At 46.8% G+C, this 22,099-nt stretch overlaps 1 protein-coding gene across 1 annotated transcript in view; it reads left to right on the forward strand.

Moving 5' to 3' along the window:
• Positions 1-4,589: 4,589 nt before the first annotated feature.
• The window catches only part of LOC115481048 (ras-related protein Rab-11B-like), a 55,721-nt gene continuing 38,211 nt past the window's right edge, over positions 4,590-22,099 (forward strand). Inside the window, exon 1 of the mRNA XM_030220038.1 lies at positions 4,590-4,727. Coding sequence (XP_030075898.1) covers positions 4,688-4,727 — 40 coding nt within the window. The 5' untranslated portion in view covers positions 4,590-4,687. The remainder of the gene's footprint in view (positions 4,728-22,099) is intronic.

Raw genomic sequence — 22,099 nt, forward strand, 5'->3', positions numbered from 1 at the left:
GATTATTATAAGTGCTTTTCATTTTGGCAGGGTAAAGAAGACCAAATATGGAGGAGTAGCCTAGTGGTTAGTGCCGTAGACTCTGATCCTGGGGAACTGGGTTCAATTCCCACTGCAGCTTCTTGTGACTCGGGGCAAGTCACTTAACTCTCCATTGTCCCAGGTACAAATAAGTACCTGTATATAATATGTAAACCACTTTGAATGTAGTTGGAAAAAGCACAGAAAGGCGGTATATAAGTCCCATTCCCTTTCCCTTTAAGGGTTATCTAAGCTGGAGACTTTCTTTTCATTTCAGCGCGGTGGGTTTTGCCAAATCTGAAACAATAAGAATGTGTTTACCTTGGAAAAGAAGATGAGGCAAAGATCTTGCTGCATTCAATATGGCCAGAGCGTGATGATATGCATACAATTTGGCAACAATAGATCTCGGGAACTTTGCTGAGGGTGTAGGCCTGGAAGATACTTGGTGTGCTCTCTTAATTTCCAGTGAGAGAGAGAGAGCTGAAGATCAAGCAGTTCAGGAAGCCAGTCCATCAGAAAAACAATGGGGTCTGATCCCTCCGAGGACTCAGGTATCCCGAGGATCCTTATGTTACATCTCCAGTTTCTGTTGGACAAGTCCTCCAGGTCCTTTTGTAACATCTGAATGTCTTGTTCATGCTTTGTAATGCAAGCCAGCTTTTCAGTAAAGGACTGAGATTCTGTTTCCAAAGAATCTAGGCGATTGTGCACTTATGCAGATTCAATTTCAGAGCGGACAGCTTTAGTTACTGCAACTTGCTCAGACATTAAATGAACGCATTTCCTTCAGCAGATCTAGTTGAGACTCCAAGGCAAGTGCACCCCTGGGCTCTGACAGCACCAGCATTGGTGGTGGGGGGGGGGGGGGAGCAGATTGGGCTCCATTGCGAGCTCTCTTCTATGTACGAGGCAGCGGTAGCGATTCCCACACTCTGCCTGCCGCTAACCTGGAGTCCTCCTCTCTGCCACGTCTCGCCCACCTCTTGTGCCTGAGTGGGATGCGGCAGAGGAAAATCTTCTGGGTTAGTGGCAGGCAGCGTGTGGGAATCGCTGACGCTGTCGTGGACCCATTGAAGAGAGGGCAGAGATGCTGCAGGTGATGGAGGAAGAAAGAGAGAGGGAGAGTTTTGTGTTGGGTGAGAGAGGGGCGAGAGATACTGCATGGCAGGGGGGGTGAGAGGGGCAAGAGATGCTGCATGGGGGAGAGGGGTCAAAAGATGTTGCATGAGGGGGAGAGGGGCAAGAGAGGGAGAAACCTTGTATATGGAGGTGGAGAGGAGGGAGAAATGCTGCATGGAAGGGGAGGGGTATAGGGACAAGAGATATGGGGGTGGATGGGTAAGAAGAAATACTGCATGGAGGGGGAGAGGCAAGAGAAAGAGAAATGTTGGACATAGAGGTGAAGGGGAGGGAAGGAGAGAGAGAGTGCATGGGGGTGGAGGGGAGGAAGGGAAAGATGCAGCAAAGTGTATATGGGGATGGAGGGGAGGGAGAGAAGGTGAAATGTTGGACCTGGGGCACAAGAGAGGGGAAGAGAGAGGGTGGAAGTGGGAGAAAGGCAGAAATGTTGGACATGGCAGAGTAAGAGAGAGAATGCTGCATGGAAGGGAGAGGGAAGAGAGATGTTGGATCTGGGGTACAAGGGATGGGAAGAGAGAGGTGGTGGACAATGGGAGAGAAGGGGAGATGTAGGATATGGGGTTGGATGAGAGGCAGGGAAAGATGCACAGGAGGTGGAGAGGGGAGAGAGGGAGATGTTGAATCCAGGAGCAAATGGGCTTGACGGAGAGAAGCTGGATAATGAGAGTGAAGGAAGAGAGAGGGAGAAATGCTGGACCATTGGAGACAGGGCAGGAGGGAAGAAAGAAATAAGGGACAGGGAGATGTCAGGCTACGAGGGAGAGGAGGGAAAAAAAGAGAAAGCAGATACTGGGCTAGAAGGGTGGAGGGATAAAGACGCTGGGAATGGTGGAACCATGTGGGAGAGGCCAGGAGGAGGGTGGCAAGGAAATGGATGAGAGGATAGTGATTACAGAGGATAGAAATATGGTAATGGGGAATAGATTAAAGATGAAACGGAATGGTTGGGGAAGGAGTGAGTTGGGGAATGAGATAGCTAGTGAGTGAGAGAAGAAGGTGGAAATTTGATAAACAGCTGTAAAGAAAAAAATGAGATGGGCGAGAAAGAGGGTGAAATTTGCGTGAACAGAGACACAGAAAAGAAAAAAAGAGAGGAAAGAGCTAAAAAGGAATGATCAATATGTCAGAGGTAGGTGTAGTGAGGGAATAGACAGCAGAGAGGAGAAAAGACAAACGGACAGCAGTTGCTTGAAGGAGAATTAGTAGACGACAGGTAGGAAATTGGAACCAATATAAGAGAAAAATAAAATGTCCAGGCAACAAAGTTAGAAAAAAGCATTTTATTTTGAATATTTTAAATGGAATATGTTAGCTTTGGGAAATGTGCATAGCATATTCTTTGCATTGTGTTCAGTAGAAAAGGAAATGTATTTCTATTTTTATTTCTCCAGTGTTGTAGTACATGTTAAATTTAACTTCTTGGGATTCTTAATTCAATTTTTGTGTAAATATTTTTATTTCTAATTTGTGATCCCTTGTTCTGTATTTGGTGAGGGACTGTCTGTGTGATAGTAATGGCAGGTGGGGAAATCGGAGAGGGTGCCCTCCTTTATTTTCTAACCTGGGCCTTATCATGTCTAACACTGGCCCTGACCCCTGCTATATAGCTGCTGGAGATCCCCAAGCATTCCCAGCTGAAGACCTCTTCCAAAGGCAGCCAGAACTCCCTTCTACCAAGCTCTGCAGTCGACAACAAAGCATGCAGGAGTGCTGGCATCAATCGCTTAGAGACGTTGCTGCTGCAGGCCAAACTTGGTAAAAGGGTGTTCTGGCCACCTTTGGAGGAAGTCTTCAGCTGACAGAGCTCGAGGATCCTCATTAGGTAAAGTATTTATATTTTGTAACCGAGCTTAAGGATCTTCATTAGGTAAAGTATTTATATTTTGAGGTGGAGATAGGGCGGGGCAGAGAAAATTTTGTGCCCACCTACTTTGGGCTCAGGTCCACCCAAAATTGGCAGTCTGGCTATGCCACAGCTCCGAGGTCTTTCATGCCATTTTTTTATGGTGTGCTAGGCTCTGGTTTAGGCCTCCTTCCACCTGGACAAGGTGAGACAGGCAGTTCCTGCCAGTGGCGTAGCCACAGGTGGGCCTGGGTGGGCCCTAGGGCTAACGCCCTGGCCCACCCAGTAGCATACGTTTAGTGGTAGCTGGTGGGTATCCCAAGCTCCACCAGTTGAAGCTGATGGTAATGAAAACACTACTCTCCATGATACTGGCACCTGCGCATGCTCAGTTTTCAGCGCATGCCTGCTGCATACTGCCAAGGTGGAAAGAAGTGTTTTCCTGCCAGCTGAGATATTTTTTTTTTTGGTGGTGGTGGTGGGGGAACACTTGGTGCCCACCCACTTCTTGCCTAGGCGGCCCACCCAAAATCTGTTGTCTGGCTACGCCCCTGGTTCCTGCTTCACGTTTTTGCTTGTAACCATGGAAATAGTGGAAAGAAGTTGATCAGGAAGGTGTAGCATCAAAAATCTGAAGATGGTAATGATTTCCTCATGAAATATTGGCTCTGATTAGAGAAGCACAAGCCCCATGTGCCTGCACTACAGAACGCTGGCCAAGCTCTGCCCCCTAGTGCATTTTCTTGTAATTGAGAGAGATTTGTCTAAGGCTTCCAACTGGATCCAGATTTGCAGGACAGGATTCAATCCTGGATTTACCATATTGCATGCAGGGACTTGTAGTTCTAATTTCCCTATTGCATTCCCTAAGAAAAGCAAGACTACAAGTCCCAGCATGCACTGGAGTAAACCCAGGACTGTATCAACTCTGGCCTGAGAATCTGGATCCAGTTGGCAGCCTTAATTATCCCTAGTGTAGTGATCTTCATTCCCAGCCCCTAGGGCTGCCAACAGGTCAGGTCAAGTTTTTCAAAAATGAATAGTTATATGTAACTAGTAGGTATGCAAATCTCTTAATTTGTATATTTATTAGCGATATCCTGAAAACCAACCCGATTCCTTGGAGGCCCTCAAAGCACTGGCAGCGAGGAAGATCATAGCTCTATAGCACTAGTTCTCAACCCAGTCCTCCGGACACACTTAACTAATCAAACGGTTTTCAGACTACCCACAATGAATAAGCCTGCGGTAGAAGGAATGAGTTGAGAACCACTGCCCCAATGATCAAATCTGCAGGATATTCCTAATAATACTGAGATTTTCAAGCCAGCAACCTCCAACTCTCAAGACCCCTAAGCCACAGACAGGACTTGACTTGCTACTATACTCCCTCTCCGCCTCCCTCCCAGACCAGACCGTTACTCCGAGAGAGACCGCCTCATCTCCTCCTTTTTACAAACGTAATTGGTCCATAGCCCTATCAATCGCCCCCAACGCCCTTTTGCAATTCGCTCTCTTCACCTTCCTCATTCAACCGCCTCTGATTGGCCGCCGAACTCGCCCCAAAGCCTGAGTGCTCCGCCCACGACGGCCGAGACCAGTTTGCCGCCGACTTTGCTGCGGCCGTTGTTTCTGTTTTAGGCTCGTTGACGAGGCAGGGAGCGAAGCTGCGCCGCCACCATGGGCACACGGGACGACGAGTACGACTATCTATTTAAAGGTAAGGTCACATGAGTGAGGTGGCGTGTAGGGCCTGGCTGTTGCCTTACCCGATTGTACTCCCTAGGGCCTGGTCTATGAGCCTTGCCCTTTCCCTTCCTCTGCTTACCTGGTTTGTCGATGTGATGTCATAAGCGCCGCGATGACGTCACAGATAATGCTGGGCGTCCGTTATAGGTGTTTCCCAATGCTATCAAAGATCGATTATATCCTGAGATCAGAGCTGGTAGCAGTCTGATGATATTCTTTTATTATTCTCTAAACCATGGATAAAGTAGTATGGTAGTCTTGTTAGTCCATGTTACTACTACTACTACTTAACATTTCTAAAGCGCTGCTAGGGTTACGCAGCGCTGTACAATTTAACATAAAAGGACAGGCCCTGCTCAAAGAGCTTACAATCTAAAGGATGTATTAAATTAGAAAAGAAAAATAAACAAATTCGGGTGTCAGCACTAATCGGTCATTTCTTAGCTAGTAACTGAAAAAACAGCTATTCAAATTTTTCTTGCATAATGCTGGCGTATTTAAAATAAAAAAAAAAACTTCGTATGATTTCAGGGCTAGGGTGCTTTAACTTTAGCTCGTGCCTGTCTCCCAGTGGTTCAAGGTAACTTTCATGCAACTATAGTGGGTATTTTCCTGTCCCCAGTGGGCTTAAAGAAAACGTTTGTATTTAAAGCAATGGAAGGTGTGAAGGGTAGTTCTGTAGGTGCATGCATTTATGTGCCCTTGGGCATCAAGTTGTATTCTGTATAAGTGTGTAACTTACATAGTGCATAGTGCATAGTAACAGGTAGAGGTATATGTTAAGAACACCAGTATCTGGTTATGCTAGTGTTCATGTGCCCAGGTGTTGGTAGGCTCTTACAGCACATCCTCAGTGCCTTTAGTGAATTGCCAAAGATCATGTGGAGCGTTGGGATTTGAACCCTGGCCTTTCCTGGTTCTCAGATGTTACTACTCTATTGTTAATAAGGATAATTTTGTCTTGAACATTCTTGTATTTAGCCAGCATAGTAGCCAAATGTGATAAAATCAATGACATTTCAAGCAGCAGACTTAACTACAGGCCACAGATCAGTCTTATAGTGGCTGTTTTGGGGGGAAACACTTTAGGTAGTTCCTTTTTGTACACGGGGGATACTTTGGAGCATCAGTCATACATACACCACATGATTAATGTGTTAGTAGTGTTAATCATGAACTGTATTTACTACAGTTATGTTTGTCATTTTTTTTTTACAGTATGCTCGCCACACAGGCAATTGCGAGATTGCCACGTTTAGGTACTAATAACTTTATGAATTGACATTTTTGAGTTGACATTTTATAGAAATAGTGCATTGCAAAAAAATCTTAATACCCTTGTATGTTTTTTCCCATTTTGTTGTCTAAAAATACAATTCAGATGCATTTAAGTAGGAATTTTGTTTCACTGATCTACACGATACACTTTCAAAAGAACAATTTAGTAGCCAAAAAGAATGGGAAATCGGAATCTTGATTGTATTGTATAAGTCATCATAACCTTGCTTCAGTACATTGTGGATTCCCTTTTTGTGGTGATAACATCCATGAGTTACTTATGATAAGCACTTGTCAACTTTGTATAGCAGGATGGTGTAGGTTTTGCCTATACTGAGCAAAATAGTTTGTGGATTGCAGTCAAGTTTTACGACAAGTTTTTCTATTGGCTTCAGGTCTGGGCTTTGACTGAACCACTTGTACAATCAAATTTTTCCTGCTGAACCATTCAATTGTTTTTTTTGCTTTCTGCTTACTAACCTTTTTTGCAGGAAAATGAGCCTTTTTTTTTCTTCCAGATCTGTGGTAGACTGGAATAGGGTGGTGTGTTTTTTTTTTTCCCAGGATCTGCCTGTACTTTACACCATCCATCTTTCTGTCAGTATGCAGCAGCTTGAACACTATCTCCACAACATAATTCTGCAACTACTGTGCTTTACTGTAGGAATGATATTGGCAAAGTGATGTGCTGTGTTTTACACCACACATGACATGGGGGTCATTCTCTATAGATCGCCTAAAGATAGATGCTGAGATGTTGTGCGCTAAGTGCAAATTCTGTAACGGCAGTTTGTGTGTACAACTTCCATTACAGAATATTCTAACTTAAGTGCTTACACTAGCTCACTGATTGGTATGAATGTTTGCACCTAATTGTAGGCAGTTTGGCGCATAAATTCTAGTATTCTGTAACCCGTGTGCATAACTGCTTGACACACCCCTGACCTGCTCATGTTCATCCTAGGTCCTCACCTCCTAGTGGAGTCATGCACTCTGGAATTTGAGTACACAACTTACAGAATTTGAGCTAGAAACATGACTGCAGATAAAGGCCACATGGCCCATTGAGTCTGCCCATCCTCACCATCTACTATCTCTTCCTCTCCCTAAGAGATCCCAGATGCTTGTCCCACATGTTCTTGAATTCAGATAGTCTGTCTTCACCACCTCCACTGGGAGGCCATTCCACATTCTGTAAAATGGTGTAATTGCCAATTAGTGCCAGTTAACATCAATTATAGTTAATTGGCTACAGTCAATTAGCTGATAATTAAGTTACATATGCAACTGACCTCTTATTTTGTAAGTTTCATGTGCAAATTTGCCCACTAATTGGAAGCTTAGGTGCTCAGCTTTCTAGATAGAATTAGGGGCCCTAGTAGCGCTCTAGAAATGTTAAGTAGTAGTAGTAGATCAGAAAGTTCAACTTTTGTCTTGTAACCTACAAAACCACCTCATGTGTGTGCAATGTCCCTTGATGAGTGTTTTTACAAAACTGAGGCACATCATGTGGCTTTTCTTCAGCAGTGGTTTCCTTTTTGCCAACTTCACATACAAGGTCACATTTTTGAAATAGTTTTAAGTCAGCACTTTTCCAGTCTCATTAAGACCTTAGAGGTTTCTGTAATTCACAGCTTCTGACTTTGGAGGGATGACCTGATCAAGGCAGTGTCTTGATGTCAAAGCTATTTCCACTTTAGAATGATGGACTTGGCAGTGTTTTTCAAGCAGGTCACCCTAAGCAGCAACATTTTCAGAATATCCACAATATTATTATTATTTGTTGCATTTGTATCCCACATTTTCCCACCTATTTGCAGGCTCAATGTGGCTCTGCCTCTCCTGCATGCAAATCTTTCCTGCATATTTGTTGTGGATATCCTGAAAACTAGACTAGCTAATGGATACTGAAGGACAGTTTCCCAAGTCAGTCCTGGAGTACTCCCTTGCCAGGCAGGTTTTCAGGATATCCACAACGAATATACATGAGATTAATTTGCATACACTGCCTCCATTGTATATAAATCTTTCATGCATATTCATTGTGGATATCCTTAAAACCTGACTGGGGGGGAACACCATGACTGACTTAGGAAACACTGCCCTAGGGGAGATTCAGACACATTGAAATTTTGGATGATTTTATCTATCCAGAATTCTTTGGACAGCTATATGGTCAGCACATTTAAACTTTGTTCTTGATTCACTCATACAGCAAGAACAGCTTAATTCTTCATTCAGCAGTACTCTAGTCATCTCAGCAATCGTGACTGGATACAGGGAGGCTTATTTGGATCTAAAAATTGAGGCTAATTACCTGTCATGTGGAAAGAAACTGAAATGTGTATGGTTTTTGCAGATTGTGGACAGCAGAAGGGTAGGTGGTAGTATGATTTGTTTGGAGTAGTTCTTAGGAATGTCATGCTCGTTTGTGAGTTACAATTTGTACACAGTTTTATTTGAGTTTTTGTTGTTATGAATTTAGTTTCAGTATAATCTGCTTTGTACTTGCTCACTGGCCATGTGGACTATTAATTCTAAGTTAGATTTGAGCCTCGTTAAGACAGTTAGGAAACCTGATGTTAATTTGGGTTTGCTGTGACACTGAAAACATGCAATCAAAACTTTTTGGTTTCTTAATTACATTTTAATATTTGTATAATTGTTCTTTCAAATTGAAAGTGTAAAGTATGTTTTATAGATAAGTGAAACAAGCTCTTCAGTGCATTTTGAATTCTTTTTTAGACAACAGATTGTGAAAATTAAACAAGGATATGAAGACTTTCGCAAGGCACTGTAGCTAATCATTACCTGTATTCTCCAAGGACAAGCAGGCTGCTTGTTCTCACATGTGAGTCGACGTCTGCGTCGGCCCAGGAATCGGCATTTTGCAAGCAAAATATTAAAAAAAAACGTTTTACCAGCACCTTCTGGCGCATGTGCAGCTCACACCGCGCATGCGTGGACTGATTTCCCGCCCATCACATGAGCACCTTCCCTCATTTTTCTTTTTTCCGCGTTGAGGTGTGGTAGGTTTTGATCTCTGCTCCTTTCAGGCCCAGGAAGAGTCTTCTTAATTATTTATTTATTTTCTTTTACATTTGTCAGTTAAAAAAAAAAAAAGTTCCCTTAGAGGCATATTTTCAAAGCACATAGCCTTCCAAAGTTCCATAGGTTTCTTTGAAAATATGCTTCTTAGTGTCTTTTACATTTGTTCACCTTTTTAAGTTTCCTTTGTATTTTTGACGTGGCCAGGTTATCCTCTTCATTTTTTTTTTTTTTTTTTTTTGTGCTTTTTTCGGTTAACAGGCACAATTGCATCTTTTGATTTCTCAGAAGCCGTTTTTCTTTCCATGTTATCAAAGACACCCAGGAGCTTCAAACGTTGTACTCGGTACAACCAGACCATCTCAGGTACTGATACCCACACCTGGTGTATCCAGTGCCTTGGGCCCGACCATAGCCCAGCCGCTTGTAGTCTGTGTCTTCGTATGAAGAAACGGACCCAAGCGTCTCGAGAAGCCAACGAGAAAAGCTTTTTGGGGCTCGGTCCTGTCCTTTGACATCGAGGGAAGCATCGATGTCTGGAGCGGAGGTAATGGCTGCTGAAAGACTAGTTCTCGCTGGGAGCAATGAGGCATCGAGTGGGTCTCCACCTGCCTTGAGGCCTCTTGTTATGCAGGTCCCCCGGTACCGACCTTCGTCAGACCTGGCCCCGAGGAGGCGTGAATATTCCACGTCCTCGGTACCGAGGAGTCTTGACGGGCGTCGAGTGAAGGTGAAGAAGCACCATCATCGTTCTCCTTTGACACACGGTGCCGGGAGCTCCAAGGCATCGAGGAAATCGGAACCCGAGAAGCGTTGGCGCTGAGAGGATCGCTCCCCGTCTATTCAGGAGGTGCCAATGCGTCGATCTTCTGGCAGCCCGGTGCCTGCTCCCGAGCTTAGACAGATTCTGCCACCAGCAGCCTTGTCCAACGGCGGCTCTTGACAAGCGCATCAGGGCCCTGCTTCTGGAAGGATTGCTGCACCAGTCTGCTTCGGTGTCGAGGGTGCTTGTGCCTTCCGTACCGTCTGCTGCAGCGGCATCTGGCCCTTCACTTGTGGTGAGTCTCCGACTTCGGTGCCGCCTGCAGCATCGGTGTCAGCTGCCACCCAGGTCGACTCCCATTCGATGTCGGTGGAAGATGCTTCACCACAGTCCAGGCGGGCGTCGACTTCTCGGCTCTGCCATCGTGGACGTTGCTTCTCGGCGTCGAGGCAGGCTCAGTTTCGAACTGCTCTGAGAGATGTCTTGTCCGATACTGAAGATGAGCATTCGTGGGAGGAAGAGGAAGATCCCAGGTAGTTTTCTTCTGACGAGTCCTATGGGATTCCTTCTGAACCTTCCCCTCCACCAGAAAGGAGACTTTCTCCACCGGAGTGTCTGTCCTTTACCTCCTTTGTCCAGGAAATGGCTGTGGCTATTCCCTATGGAGGTTGAGGATGAGCCCAGGGCTGAGATGCTCGAGGTCCTGGATTATCCTTCTCTGCCTAGAGAGGCTACAACGACTCCTTTGCATAATGTACTGAAGGAAGTCCATGGTGGTGGACTCCTCCCTCAAAATAGCCAAGAGCACTAGGGACTATGCCTCAGCGCCCCCCAGGCAGAGAATCTAGAACCTTGGACTCTTTTGGGAGGAAGACACATCAGGCCGCTATGCTCGCTGCCAAGATCCAGACATACCAGCTCTTCATGAGCGTCCACTTGTGGAACTCGGTGAGGCAACTGTCCAGCTTGGTTGATGCACTCCCGGAGCAGGCCGAGCCTTTTTGCCAGGTGATAAGGCAGCAGAAGGCGTGCCGAAAATTTCTGGCCAGGGGTACGTTCGACACTTTTGATGTAGCATCCAGGATCGCTGCCGAACGTATAGTGATGCACAGACTCTCATGGCTGTGTCTCTGACCTGGATCATTCGGTCCAGCAGCAGATGGCGGATGTTCCTTGCCGGGGGGTAACCTTTTTGGTGAGAAAGTAGAGGAACTAGTTGACCAGATCAAGAAGCACATTGATGTCTTCTGCTACTACCTCCTCATCTAGGAGGTTTTTTGTAGAGAAGAGGAGTGCTCCCTATTCCTATGCTAGGCGTAGGTACACTCCTGCTTCTCGGCAGCCTGCCCAGGCTCAGTCCCAGAGTACTCTTCTCGTCAACAGCGTGCACCTAAGGCCATTGCGGCTCCCCAGCAAAAGCAAGGGTCGGGCTTTTGACTGGCTCCAGTTCAGCATAGCCTCAGTAAACGTGTCCGTACCGGACGACTTGCCGGTTGGGGAGAGGTTAATGCTTTTTCACCAAAGGTGGCCTCTTAACAACCTCCGACCGGTGGGTTCTTCAAATTGTTCGTTTAGGATACACCCTCAGTCTGGAATCCAAGCCTCCAAATTGCCCACCGGGAGCTCAGTCCTACAGCTCCCAGCACAAGCAGGTACTTGCAGAGGAACTCTCCACCCTTCTACAGGCCCAAGCGGTCGAACCCGTTCCACCAGGGGAAGAGGGGCTGGGATTCTCTTCCAGGTACTTCTTTGTGCAAAAGAAAACGGGGCGATGGGTCCCATCCTAGACCTGAGGGCCCTGAACAAATTTCTTATCCAAGAAAAGTTCAGGATGGTTTCCCTAGGCACCCTTCTTCCCATGATTCAGAAAAACGATTGGCTATGCTTTCTGGAATTAAAGGATGCTTACACATACATTTCAATACTCCCAGCTCACAGGAAGTATCTTCGATTTCGGCTGGGAACACAGTACTTTCAGTACCATGTACTGCCTTTTGGCCTGGCATCTGCGCCCAGAGTGTTTACAAAATGCTTAGCTGTAGTCGCAGCGTTGCTACGCAGACTGGGAGTGCCATGTGTTTCCTTATCTCGACAATTGGCTAATGAAGAGCACCTCGAAGGAAGGTGCTCTGGAGTCCATGCGAATGATTATTCAGGTGCTGGAGCTACTGGGGTTCGTCATAAATTATCCCAAATCCCATCTCACCCCAGTCCAAAAACTGGAATTCATTGGAGCTCTGCTGAACACTCAGACAACTCGAGCTTATCTCCCCGAGGCAAGGGCAGACAACCTTCTGTTCGTGGTGTCCATGGTTCAAGTGTCTCAGCAGGTCACGGCTTGGCAGATGTTGAGACTTCTGGGGCACATGGCCTCCACAGTTCATGTAACGCCCATGGCACATCTACTTTTTGTCTATTTGTCTATTTGTCTATTTGTCTATTGTCTTTTTGTCTATTAGATTGTAAGCTCTTTGAGCAGGGACTGTCTTTCTTCTGTGTTTGTACAGCGCTGCGTACACTTTGTAGCGCTCTAGAAATGTTAAATAGTAGTAGTAGTAGTACATGAGATCAGCTCAATGGACCCTAGCTTCCCAGTGGTTTCAAGCTGCGGGGGATCTAGAGGATGTAATCCAACTGTCCACTGACTTTCAGAATTCTCTTCAGTGGTGGACGATTTGATCCAATTTGACCATGGGGCGACCATTCTAAGTTCCTTAGCCACAAAAAGTGCTGACGACGGATGCATCTCTCCTGGGGTGGGGAGCTCATGTAGATGGGCTCCACACTCAAGGAGCCTGGTCCTTTCAGGAAACAGGTCTGCAGATCAATCTCCTGGAATTAAGAGTGATCTGGAACTCTCTAAAGGCTTTCGGAGATCGGCTGACCAACCAAGTAATCTTAATTCAGACAGCCGATCAGGTTGCCATGTTTTACACCAACAAGCAGGGGGGCACCGGATTTTGCCCTCTGTGGCTTTGGGCTCACCGTCACAGCATGTTTCTCCAAGCCACTTACCTGGCAGGCGTAAACAACAGTCTTGCCGACAGGTTGAGCAGGATAATGCAACCTCACGAGTGGTCACTGAACGTGGGTGTAATTCGCAAGATCTTCCGAGCGTGGGGCACCCCCTCGGTGGATCTTTTTGCCACTCAGATCAATCACAAGGTCCCTCAGTTCTGTTCCAGGCTTCAGGCCCACAACAGACTAGCGTCAGATGCCTTTCTCCTACATTGGGGGACAGGCCTTCTGTATGTGTATCCTCCCATACCTCTAGTAGGGAAGACTTTGCTGAAACTCAAGCAAGACTGAGGAACCATGATCCTGATTTCACCCTTCTGGCTGCGTCAGATTTGGTTCCCTCTTCTTCTGGAGTTGTCCTCCGAAGAACCGTGGAGATTGGAGTGCTTTCCAACCTTCATCACTCAGAACGAGGGGTCGCTTCTACATCCCAACCTCCAGTCTCTGGCTCTCACGGCCTGGATGTTGAGAGCTTAGAATTCACCTCCTTGGGTCTTTCAGAGGGTGTCTCCCGAGTCTTGCTTGCTTCCAGAAAAGATTAAACGAAAGGTGTTATTCTTTCAAAAGGAGGAGGTTTGCCGTCTGGTGTGACAGCAAGGTCCTAGATCCTCTTTTCTTGTCCTACACAGACTCTGCTTGAATATCTTCTTCACTTGTCAGAGTCTGGTCTCAGGACCAACTCCATAAGAGTTCACCTTAGTGCGATTAGTGCTTATCATCAACGTGTAGAGGGTAAGCCTATCTCTGGACAGCCTTTAGTTGTTTGCTTCATGAGAGGTTTGCTTTTGTCAAAGCCCCCGGTCAAACTTCCACCAGTGTCATGGGATCTCAACGTCGTTCTCACCCAGCTGATGAAAGCTCCTTTTGAACCACTGAATTCCTGCCATCTGAAGTACTTGACTTGGAAGGTCGTTTTCTTGATGGCTGTTACTTCAGCTCGTAGAGTCAGTGAGCTTCAGGCCTTGGTAGTGCATGTACCTTATATCAAGTTTCATCACAACAGAGTAGTCCTCCGCACGCACCCTAAGTTCCTGCCAAAGGTGGTGTCGGAGTTTTGTCTGAACCAGTCAATCGTCTTGCCAACATTTTTTCCACGTCCTCATACTCGACCTGGCGAAAGCAGTTTGCATACCTTGGACTGCAAGAGAGCATTGGCCTTTTATATGGAGAGGACAAAGCCCTTCAGACAGTCCACCCAGTTGTTTGTTTGTTTCGATCCCAACAGGAGGGGAATTGGCGATGGAAGCATTTCTGTTGATCTGCCAAAAGTGTGGCTCGCCGGTAATGGATCTGATGGCAACCAAATCCAATGCCAAAGTTCCCAAGTTCTTCAGCAGAAGAAAGGAGGTCGGCTCTGCAGGCCTAGACGCTCTGTTACAGCCTTGACCGGAAGCACGTCGTCGTTATGTCTTCCCGCTGTGGCCTTTAATCAGGCGTCTTCTACGTCGGATCAGATTTCATCGTGGTCCGGTGGTTTTGGTAGCCCCAAATTGGCCATGTCGTCTGTGGTATACGGACTTAGTTCATCTTCTGTTGGAGCCTCTGTTTCGGCTGTCAGTTCTTTTCGGACTTCTCCATCAAGGCCCAGTTCAGATGGAGGATCTCTCCCGCTTTGGTCTTACGGCTTGGCTCTTGAGAGGGCAAGATTGAGGAAGAAGGGTTATGCTGACTCAGTCATTGCTACTTTACTTCGTTCTCGGAAGCATTCCACTACTACAGCTTATGCCAGAGTGTGGCGCATGTTTGACGCTTGGTGTGCAGAGCGGGGTTGGTCTCCCCTTAAGTCTTCTATTTCTCAGATTTTGGCATTTTTACAGGAAGGGTTGCAGAAGGGTTTGGCTTATAATTCCCTTCGGATTCAAGTCGCAGCTCTTGCCTGTTTCCGTGGTCGAGTGTCCGGCTCTTCTCTGGCGGCTCACGCTGATGTTAATCGTTTTTTGAAAGGAGCTCTTCACCTTAGGCCTCCGATACGACATCCGTGTTCTGCCTAGAAGTGGAATCTTGTGCTCAGTGCATTGCAGGGCCTGCCGTTTGAACCCTTGCGTTTGGCCTATGATAAAGATATCACTCTAAAGACAGTGTATTTGGTGGCCAGTGCGTCGAATTTATGAACTGCAGGCACTGTCCTGTAGGGAACATTTTCTGCAATGTTTTTCTGAGGACTGTTCCATCTTTTTTGCCTTAAGTTGTGTCAGCTTTCTATTTGAATCAGCCACTTTTTCTTCCTTCTGGAGGTCAGAATTTCCGCAGAATTTTTCTCTTCTAAGACTGTTGGATGTTCGTCGTGTCCTCCTCCGGTATCTTCAGATGGCGAATGACTTTTGGTGTTCGGATCATCTTTTTGTCAGGCCTTAGACGAGGTTTTCCTGCTTCCAAACCGACCATTTAAATGGTCAGATTCCTCCGGACGCCTTGCGTGCCCATTCGACTCATGCTCAGGCTACTTCTTGGGCTGAAACGGGGGTCCTTTCTCCGGATGACATTTGTTGGGTGGCAACTTGGGCTTCTCACCATTCTTTTATTAAGCACTGCAGATTTCACGTTGCAGCGCGGGAAGATGCGCTTTTTGGGGCTGCGGCTTCCCATCCTAATTATGGGATTTCTTTGTTACATCCCACCAGTTCCTGGATTCATCTGCTGCTAAGGAAGGTAAAATTAGGTCTTACCTGATCATTTTCTTTCCTTTAGTCACAGCAGATGAATACAGGATCCCTACCCTGTATTCAAGCCGCACATTTTTTTCTTCAGATAGGAAATCTGATTTTGGAGATTAAGATAACAACATAAAGGGGAAGAAAGAAAAAGAGTTACTGGAATTGTTATTTTTCTGTCGTTCAAGTTATGTGTTCGGCTGTTGCCACATAGTTGTGAGGAGTGTTCTTGTTTCAATACTTTATCCTTATCCTCTGCTCTGGGGATGCAACCTATACTGAGGTGATAAGGAGCTGGGCGTCCAGGGTCACTGCTGTCTCTTCAGTGTTCTCTATCTCCACCTGCTGGTAGGCGGATACAACCCACCAGTTCCTGGATTTTTTTTAAAGTAAGTTGTGCTGTTATGTTGTAAGTATCATATGCTGTATTTAATAATTTTAAGTTTTCACAATACTCAACAGTTGAACCTTTGAGTTTATTGAAATAAGGAGGGAGCAAAGCAGGCAATTTCTAGATACGTTCTTTGCTCTTGGAAAGAAGGCTTTTGTAGGAAAATAGTCTGGTGTCATAGCCAATTTTTGCTGGCTGTATCTCAATTAGAATAGGAATTACTGCTTATAAATGAGATATTGGGACTTGTTTGTTAGAGATGGAAATGGATGATAGTATCATAATACCAAATAGTATATGGGTGTGAATTTTATTCCTGTATCTAAAATGGAGTGAATAAATGTGCATATTCATTAGTATCCCTCTAGACGAGTGGTTCTTGTGTCACCAAAAAATTGGCTTAAACAGAAAGCTTGTGCCTTCATTAATCATCTATGCCTTCAAGTCAGGATCACAGAGAAGAAAAAATTATTTATTACATTTGTATCCCACGTTTTCCCGCATAGCAGTAGGCTCAATGTGGCTTACAGGTTCCGGAGAGGACAGTACCAACTCCGGGAATATATACAGAGTGGAAAATGAATCAGGAAACCACCAAAGTGGTCACTGTTTATGCTTCTCCACTACTCCCAATGATGACTACTACCACCAACCCCAGCAGGAAATATTGCAGGTCGGCAGTCCATTGGTTGCTACATAGTTTGAGAAGTACATTTGTAAGATTTCATGTTACTTCACAGTATCTGGCCATGAAGGGATTTTTTTTTGGTTGCTGTTACTGAGATAACACCAGAATTTGAATATATATTGGTTTTATATGACAAGCTGTAGGGGTTTAACGTTCTAGCTCATTGCTCCTTATAAACTCAAAAATGAGTAAATGTTTGATGTTGACATGAAGGTTTTAGTGTGATATTTGCCTACCATCCAACCTGAAATTGAAAGTGTTTTCTTAGCATCTGGGCTGTACCATCCTGAACAGCAGATGAAGGTAGAGAAACTGATCTTATCTAGTGGGACATCACAGTTATAAGGAGGGCTGGTGCTCATTGGGAAAACTCCAGTAATTTCTCTACTTTCAGCAGATAGTAGGGGTTGCACAGGCTGGTGCCAGGGGTCATGGAGGGTCCAGATTCCTAGTGGCTTATGGTTTGGCCCTTGAGAGGCAGCATGTACAAAGGAAAGGATTTACACCCACAGTGACTCCACCCTACTTACACCCACAGTGACTCCACCCTACTCAAAGCCTGCAAGTTTTCCACTTCCCAGGCAACCATCCCTAGCAAAGTTTAAGGTTGACCTTAAAACCTATCTGCTTTCTTCTGACATTTATTACATCCAGGGTATTCACTGATCTTACAGAGCATCCCCTCCTTTTGTGTCTCTATGATCTTGCCTATCATTATTGTAGTTCTACCCCAATATCTCTACCTCAACTCTGTCATTAGTCTAATGTCTATTCTGTTTTACTCTTTCTATGTATTGGATTTTAAACCGCTCTGAAGGCTGCCATAGGGTGGGGTAGAAAATTTTAAATAAACTTGGATGTCCAGGTTTGGAAGGTTTTCAAGAGCTGGTGTGGTCAGCTCTCCCTTTCGCCATAGAAAGCCCTTTCTTGTTTCTGGGGTAAAATCCTAGTTCTTTCCCTATGATGCTCATGGGGGCATCACCAGATTTTTGAAGGAGGGTCACTCATTTGCATCATCCTGCCTATCTGTCTGTCTTCCCTCTTTGGATCTGAATTTAGTACTGAATGTCCTGTTGAGTGCCCCTGAAGTTGGCCTTGATTAAGGACTTCACACTGAAAACGGTCTTCCTGGTGGCTATTTTGTCAGTCTAGAAGGTTTCAGAGCTGCAGGCCCTGTCTTGTTGGAATCCCTGTCTCCTCGGAGGATTCAGTGTTAATTCACATGGTTTTTCTTCCTGAGGTGGTTTCCTTTTTCTCCGAGGACAAGCAGGGTGCTTGTTCTCACTGATGGGTGATGTCCACGGCAGCCCCCTCCAATCGGAAACTTCACTAGCAAAGGCCTTTGCTAGCTCTCGCGCGCCCATGCGCACTGCGCATGCGCGGCCGTCTTCCCGCCCGAACTGGCTCGTGTTCGTCAGTCTTCTTTTGTCCGCGCTCGGGACGGTCGTGTTTTGCCGCCGTTTCGTGCCCCTCAAGTTGACCCTCATGCGTCTTCGCGATTTCGCAAAAAAAAAAAAAAGAGAGACCTTTGGTCTTTGTCCCTTCCCGTGTGTCCAGCTTTTCCCCCAGCGTAAGTTTCCTTTCGCTTTCGGGATAGGCCTTTTTGGCCTCGGTACGGGTTTTCTCTCCCTTATTTTTGTGCCTTTCGTCATCATCGCGAATTTTGATTTCGCCGGCGTGATTTTTCCGCCCATGTCATCGAAGTCTCCCAGCGGCTTCAAGAAGTGCGCCCGGGTAATCTCGCTCACTGATAGGCTCGCTTCGTGTCTTCAGTGTCTGGGGGCTGGGCACCGCCCTTAGGCCTGCAGTCTTTGTGCTCTTTTACAAAAGAGGACTCAGGTAGCGAGATTGGCCCAGTGGAATGTGTTGTTCTCGAGCTGTTCGTCGACAACAGCACAGGACGCATCGACAGCATCACAGTCTTCGACCTCGGCATCGACGGCATCAAGGCTTCGACCCTCTGCATCGTCGGTACCGAGACATCGGAAGGCTGTGTCGACGTCGGTGGTACCGGGACCTCCGCTGTTGCTGCTGTCGTCGGACGGTGGTGCTTCGACTGGAGTGCAGGTGAGGGCTGTCCATTCCCCTGCTGGTGGCGGTGAGCCTTCGGGTGGGTCTCCTCCTGCCCTGAGGGCTCCTGCGGTACAGCCCCTCCCCCCCCCAGACCGACCTTCTTCGGCCTCGGCCTCGAGAAAGAGACGGTTGGATTCTACGTCCTCCTCGTCGGTACCGGGAAGCTCCGGTGACATGCTTCGTTTGAAGAAATCAAAGAAGCATCGACACCGGTCTCCTTCCCGCCTCGGTATCGAGAGCTCTGGGTCGCCGAGGGAGTCGGCACCCAGTAGGCATCGGCACCAGGAGGATCGCTCACCCTCTGTTCAGGAGGTGTCGATGCGCTCCACCTTGGACAGCCCGGAACCGCTTCCACGCCCGGAACAGACTCTGACCTTGATGCCTGCATCGGCTTCCCAGTCTTTCTCCACAGCCGCTCTGCACGAGAGTCTCCGGGCCGTTCTTCCAGAGATTCTGGGAGAGCTGTTGCGGCCTTCTCCTCCGGTACCGGGGGTGCTTGCGCCACCGGTACCGTCGAGCGAGGCGACAGCTAGCCCTTTGCCCGGGGTGAGGTCTCCGACATCCGGCTGCGGCCGCCTCCCAGGAAGACTCCCTGACGACGTCAGTGGAGGGAGCTTTGCCGGTGCTGGCGAGGGAGTCTACCTCTCAGCGCTCCCACCGTGGCCGTGTTTCCACGGAGTCGAGTCAGGCACGGCTTCAGACACAGGTTCATGAACTTGTGTCTGATACCGATGGTGAGGCCTCGTGGGAGGAGGAGGAGGACATCAGATATTTCTCTGACGAGGAGCCTGATGGCCTTCCTTCTGATCCCACTCCCTCCCCTGAAAGGCAGCTTTCTCCTCCCGAGAGTCTGTCTTTCGCGGCCTTTGTCCGGGAGATGTCTACGGCCATCCCCTTCCTGGTGGTTGTGGAGGATGAGCCCAGGGCTGAGATGTTTGAGCTCTTGGACTATCCTTCTCCACCTAAGGAAGCGTCCACAGTACCCATGCATTATGTCCTAAAAAAGACATTGCTGGCGAACTGGACCAAGCCTCTAACTAATCCCCACATTCCCAAGAAGATCGAATCCCAGTACCGGATCCATGGGGACCCAGAGCTGATGCGCACTCAGTTGCCTCACGACTCTGGTGTGGTGGATCTGGCCCTAAAGAAGGCTAAGAGTTCTAGGGAGCATGCTTCGGTGCCCCCGGGCAAGGACTCTAGAACCAGACTCCTTTGGGAGGAAGGCCTACCATTCTTCTATGCTCGTGGCCAAGATTCAGTCTTACCAGCTCTACACGAGCATCCACATGCGGAACAATGTGCGGCAGTTGGCGGGCTTGGTGGACAAGCTCCCTTCTGAGCAAGCCAAGCCGTTTCAGGAGGTGGTCAGGCAGCTGAAGGCGTGCAGAAAATTCCTGGCCAGAGGGGTATATGATACCTTTGATGTTGCGTCCAGGGCCGCTGCTCAAGGTGTGGTGATGCGCAGACTCTCATGGCTGCGTGCCTCCGACCTGGAGAATAGAATCCAGCAGCGGATTGCGGACTTTTGAGAAGGGGCTGACAGTATTCGTAGACTTCTCATAGGCTAGCTTAATTTATTTAGCTGAAGGTCAGCCTTCAGGTTTTAGAAAAACAGATGGAGCCTGATGACTTCATTCCATTTCATGTTTACTCCACATACAATATCCCCCCCCCCCCCCCCCCCCCCCCCCCCCACACACACACATACTCGCTGCCCAAGATTCTAAAGCAGATGGCACCTCAGTAGGGATACTTTTTTTCTAATTAAAGTTTTATTTCTAAAAGATGAGGGAATAGTGGGAATAGTTTTGACAATTCAGTTTCATCTAACATAATGATATAACCTCTTGTGTTAAGGCAATAGCCATCTGTAGTTTCTTAAGTTGAGTAGAATTTTTTTTTTCAGACTCCTCAAGTAGGATGATTGCGGTGTATTTATTCAAGAGCTGTAATAGACTGGTGCCGTCTCTAGAAAGCATCCTGCCAATCTTTCCTCACAGCCAGATGCATGAATCCTTCCTACCAGTTTTTGCAGAGTTTGTTATGGAAGTACTGTGCAGCTGCAGCATTGGCTATCTTCTACCCCCCACACTGCTTCTCCAGTAGTTTGCTACAGATGACAAACTGCATTCAGGAGGGGGGTTCCCATGAGTAGAATTTCCACTGGATCTGCTGTGTTGTGCCAGTCATTTTCCAGTGGCATGGTACATTGCCATTCTTGAGAGAGTTCACTGGGTTCAGGAGATTTCCTGCACAGCACAAAGAGCAAGACTTCAAGTGGAGGAAAAGTCCATAGTTTGCTATTGAGACGGACATGGGGAGGCAGCTGCTTGCCCCAGGATTGGTGGCATGGAATGTTGCTAATAAATGGGTTTCTGCCAGGTTGGCCACTGTTTGGAAATGGGATTCTGGGCTAGATGGACCATTGGTCTGACCCAGTATGGCTACTCTTATGTTTTTATGGGTGAATGGATGTACAGTGGGATGAAGGTTTGTTCATCGTGCTGAGATCACTTAAACGATAGGTTCTATCCACTTGTAGTTGAGTAATCACTAAGAGCTACTGTAAATTAGCAGGATTTGTTCCACTTTTCTATTCCATGTTCTGCCACTAGCACATGTGCTGGAGGTGGTGTGGTCCGAGTGATGTTGGACACTGCCATGGCGATGGCATACATAAACAAATAGGACTGTGCCAAGAGTCAGTGGCCCTGGATGCAGCGTGTCTGTCAGTGGACAGAGACTCATCCGCAGGCCCCATTTAGCAGTCCACATTGTGGACAAACACAGGGTACAGGTAGAAGTTCAGTCACTCTGTTCTGGATCTGTGAGGGTAGGAGCTAGGGGAGTAGGCCTTTTTTTAGCATTGGCTCCATTGTTCTGAACCAATGTGCGTTATCCCTTCCTGTCAGCAGGTGGAGGTAGCGATGATGAAGCAGATAAGTGGAGATTCCACAGTAAATTGTGTTACAGTGGTCAATTCAATTGTATATTAATGGAACGTATACAATGAATCTAATAGAAACCTTTTTTAATAACCTGAGACACTTGACATTCAAAAGACAATTTAGAATCGATGAGTATACTGAGGCAGCGGAATAAGTTGACAGGAGAAATTTGAATATCAAATGGAGGAAGCAGTAAGGAGAGGATGGAGAGTGAATCAGTGACCCAACAAGCCACAGTTTGGGATGGATTCAGGGCCATTTTATGAAAAATGAGCCCATTTCAAAAGGGATTGGAGACGAGCTTGTGGTGGTGCAAAGTGAGGGATGAGAGGTAAGAGTGGGTAGATCAATAAAATGTCATCTGCGTAAAAGAAGAATTTTATATTAGTCTTGAATGAGAAAGGCTAGTGGACTAAGAAAGATGTTGAACAAAAGGGAAGAAAATATGGAGCCCTGGGGGACATCACAAGTCAGATAGTGGA

This window comes from Microcaecilia unicolor, chromosome 11 (genome assembly GCF_901765095.1).
Source record: "Microcaecilia unicolor chromosome 11, aMicUni1.1, whole genome shotgun sequence".
NCBI classification, from domain to species: Eukaryota; Metazoa; Chordata; class Amphibia; order Gymnophiona; family Siphonopidae; genus Microcaecilia; species Microcaecilia unicolor.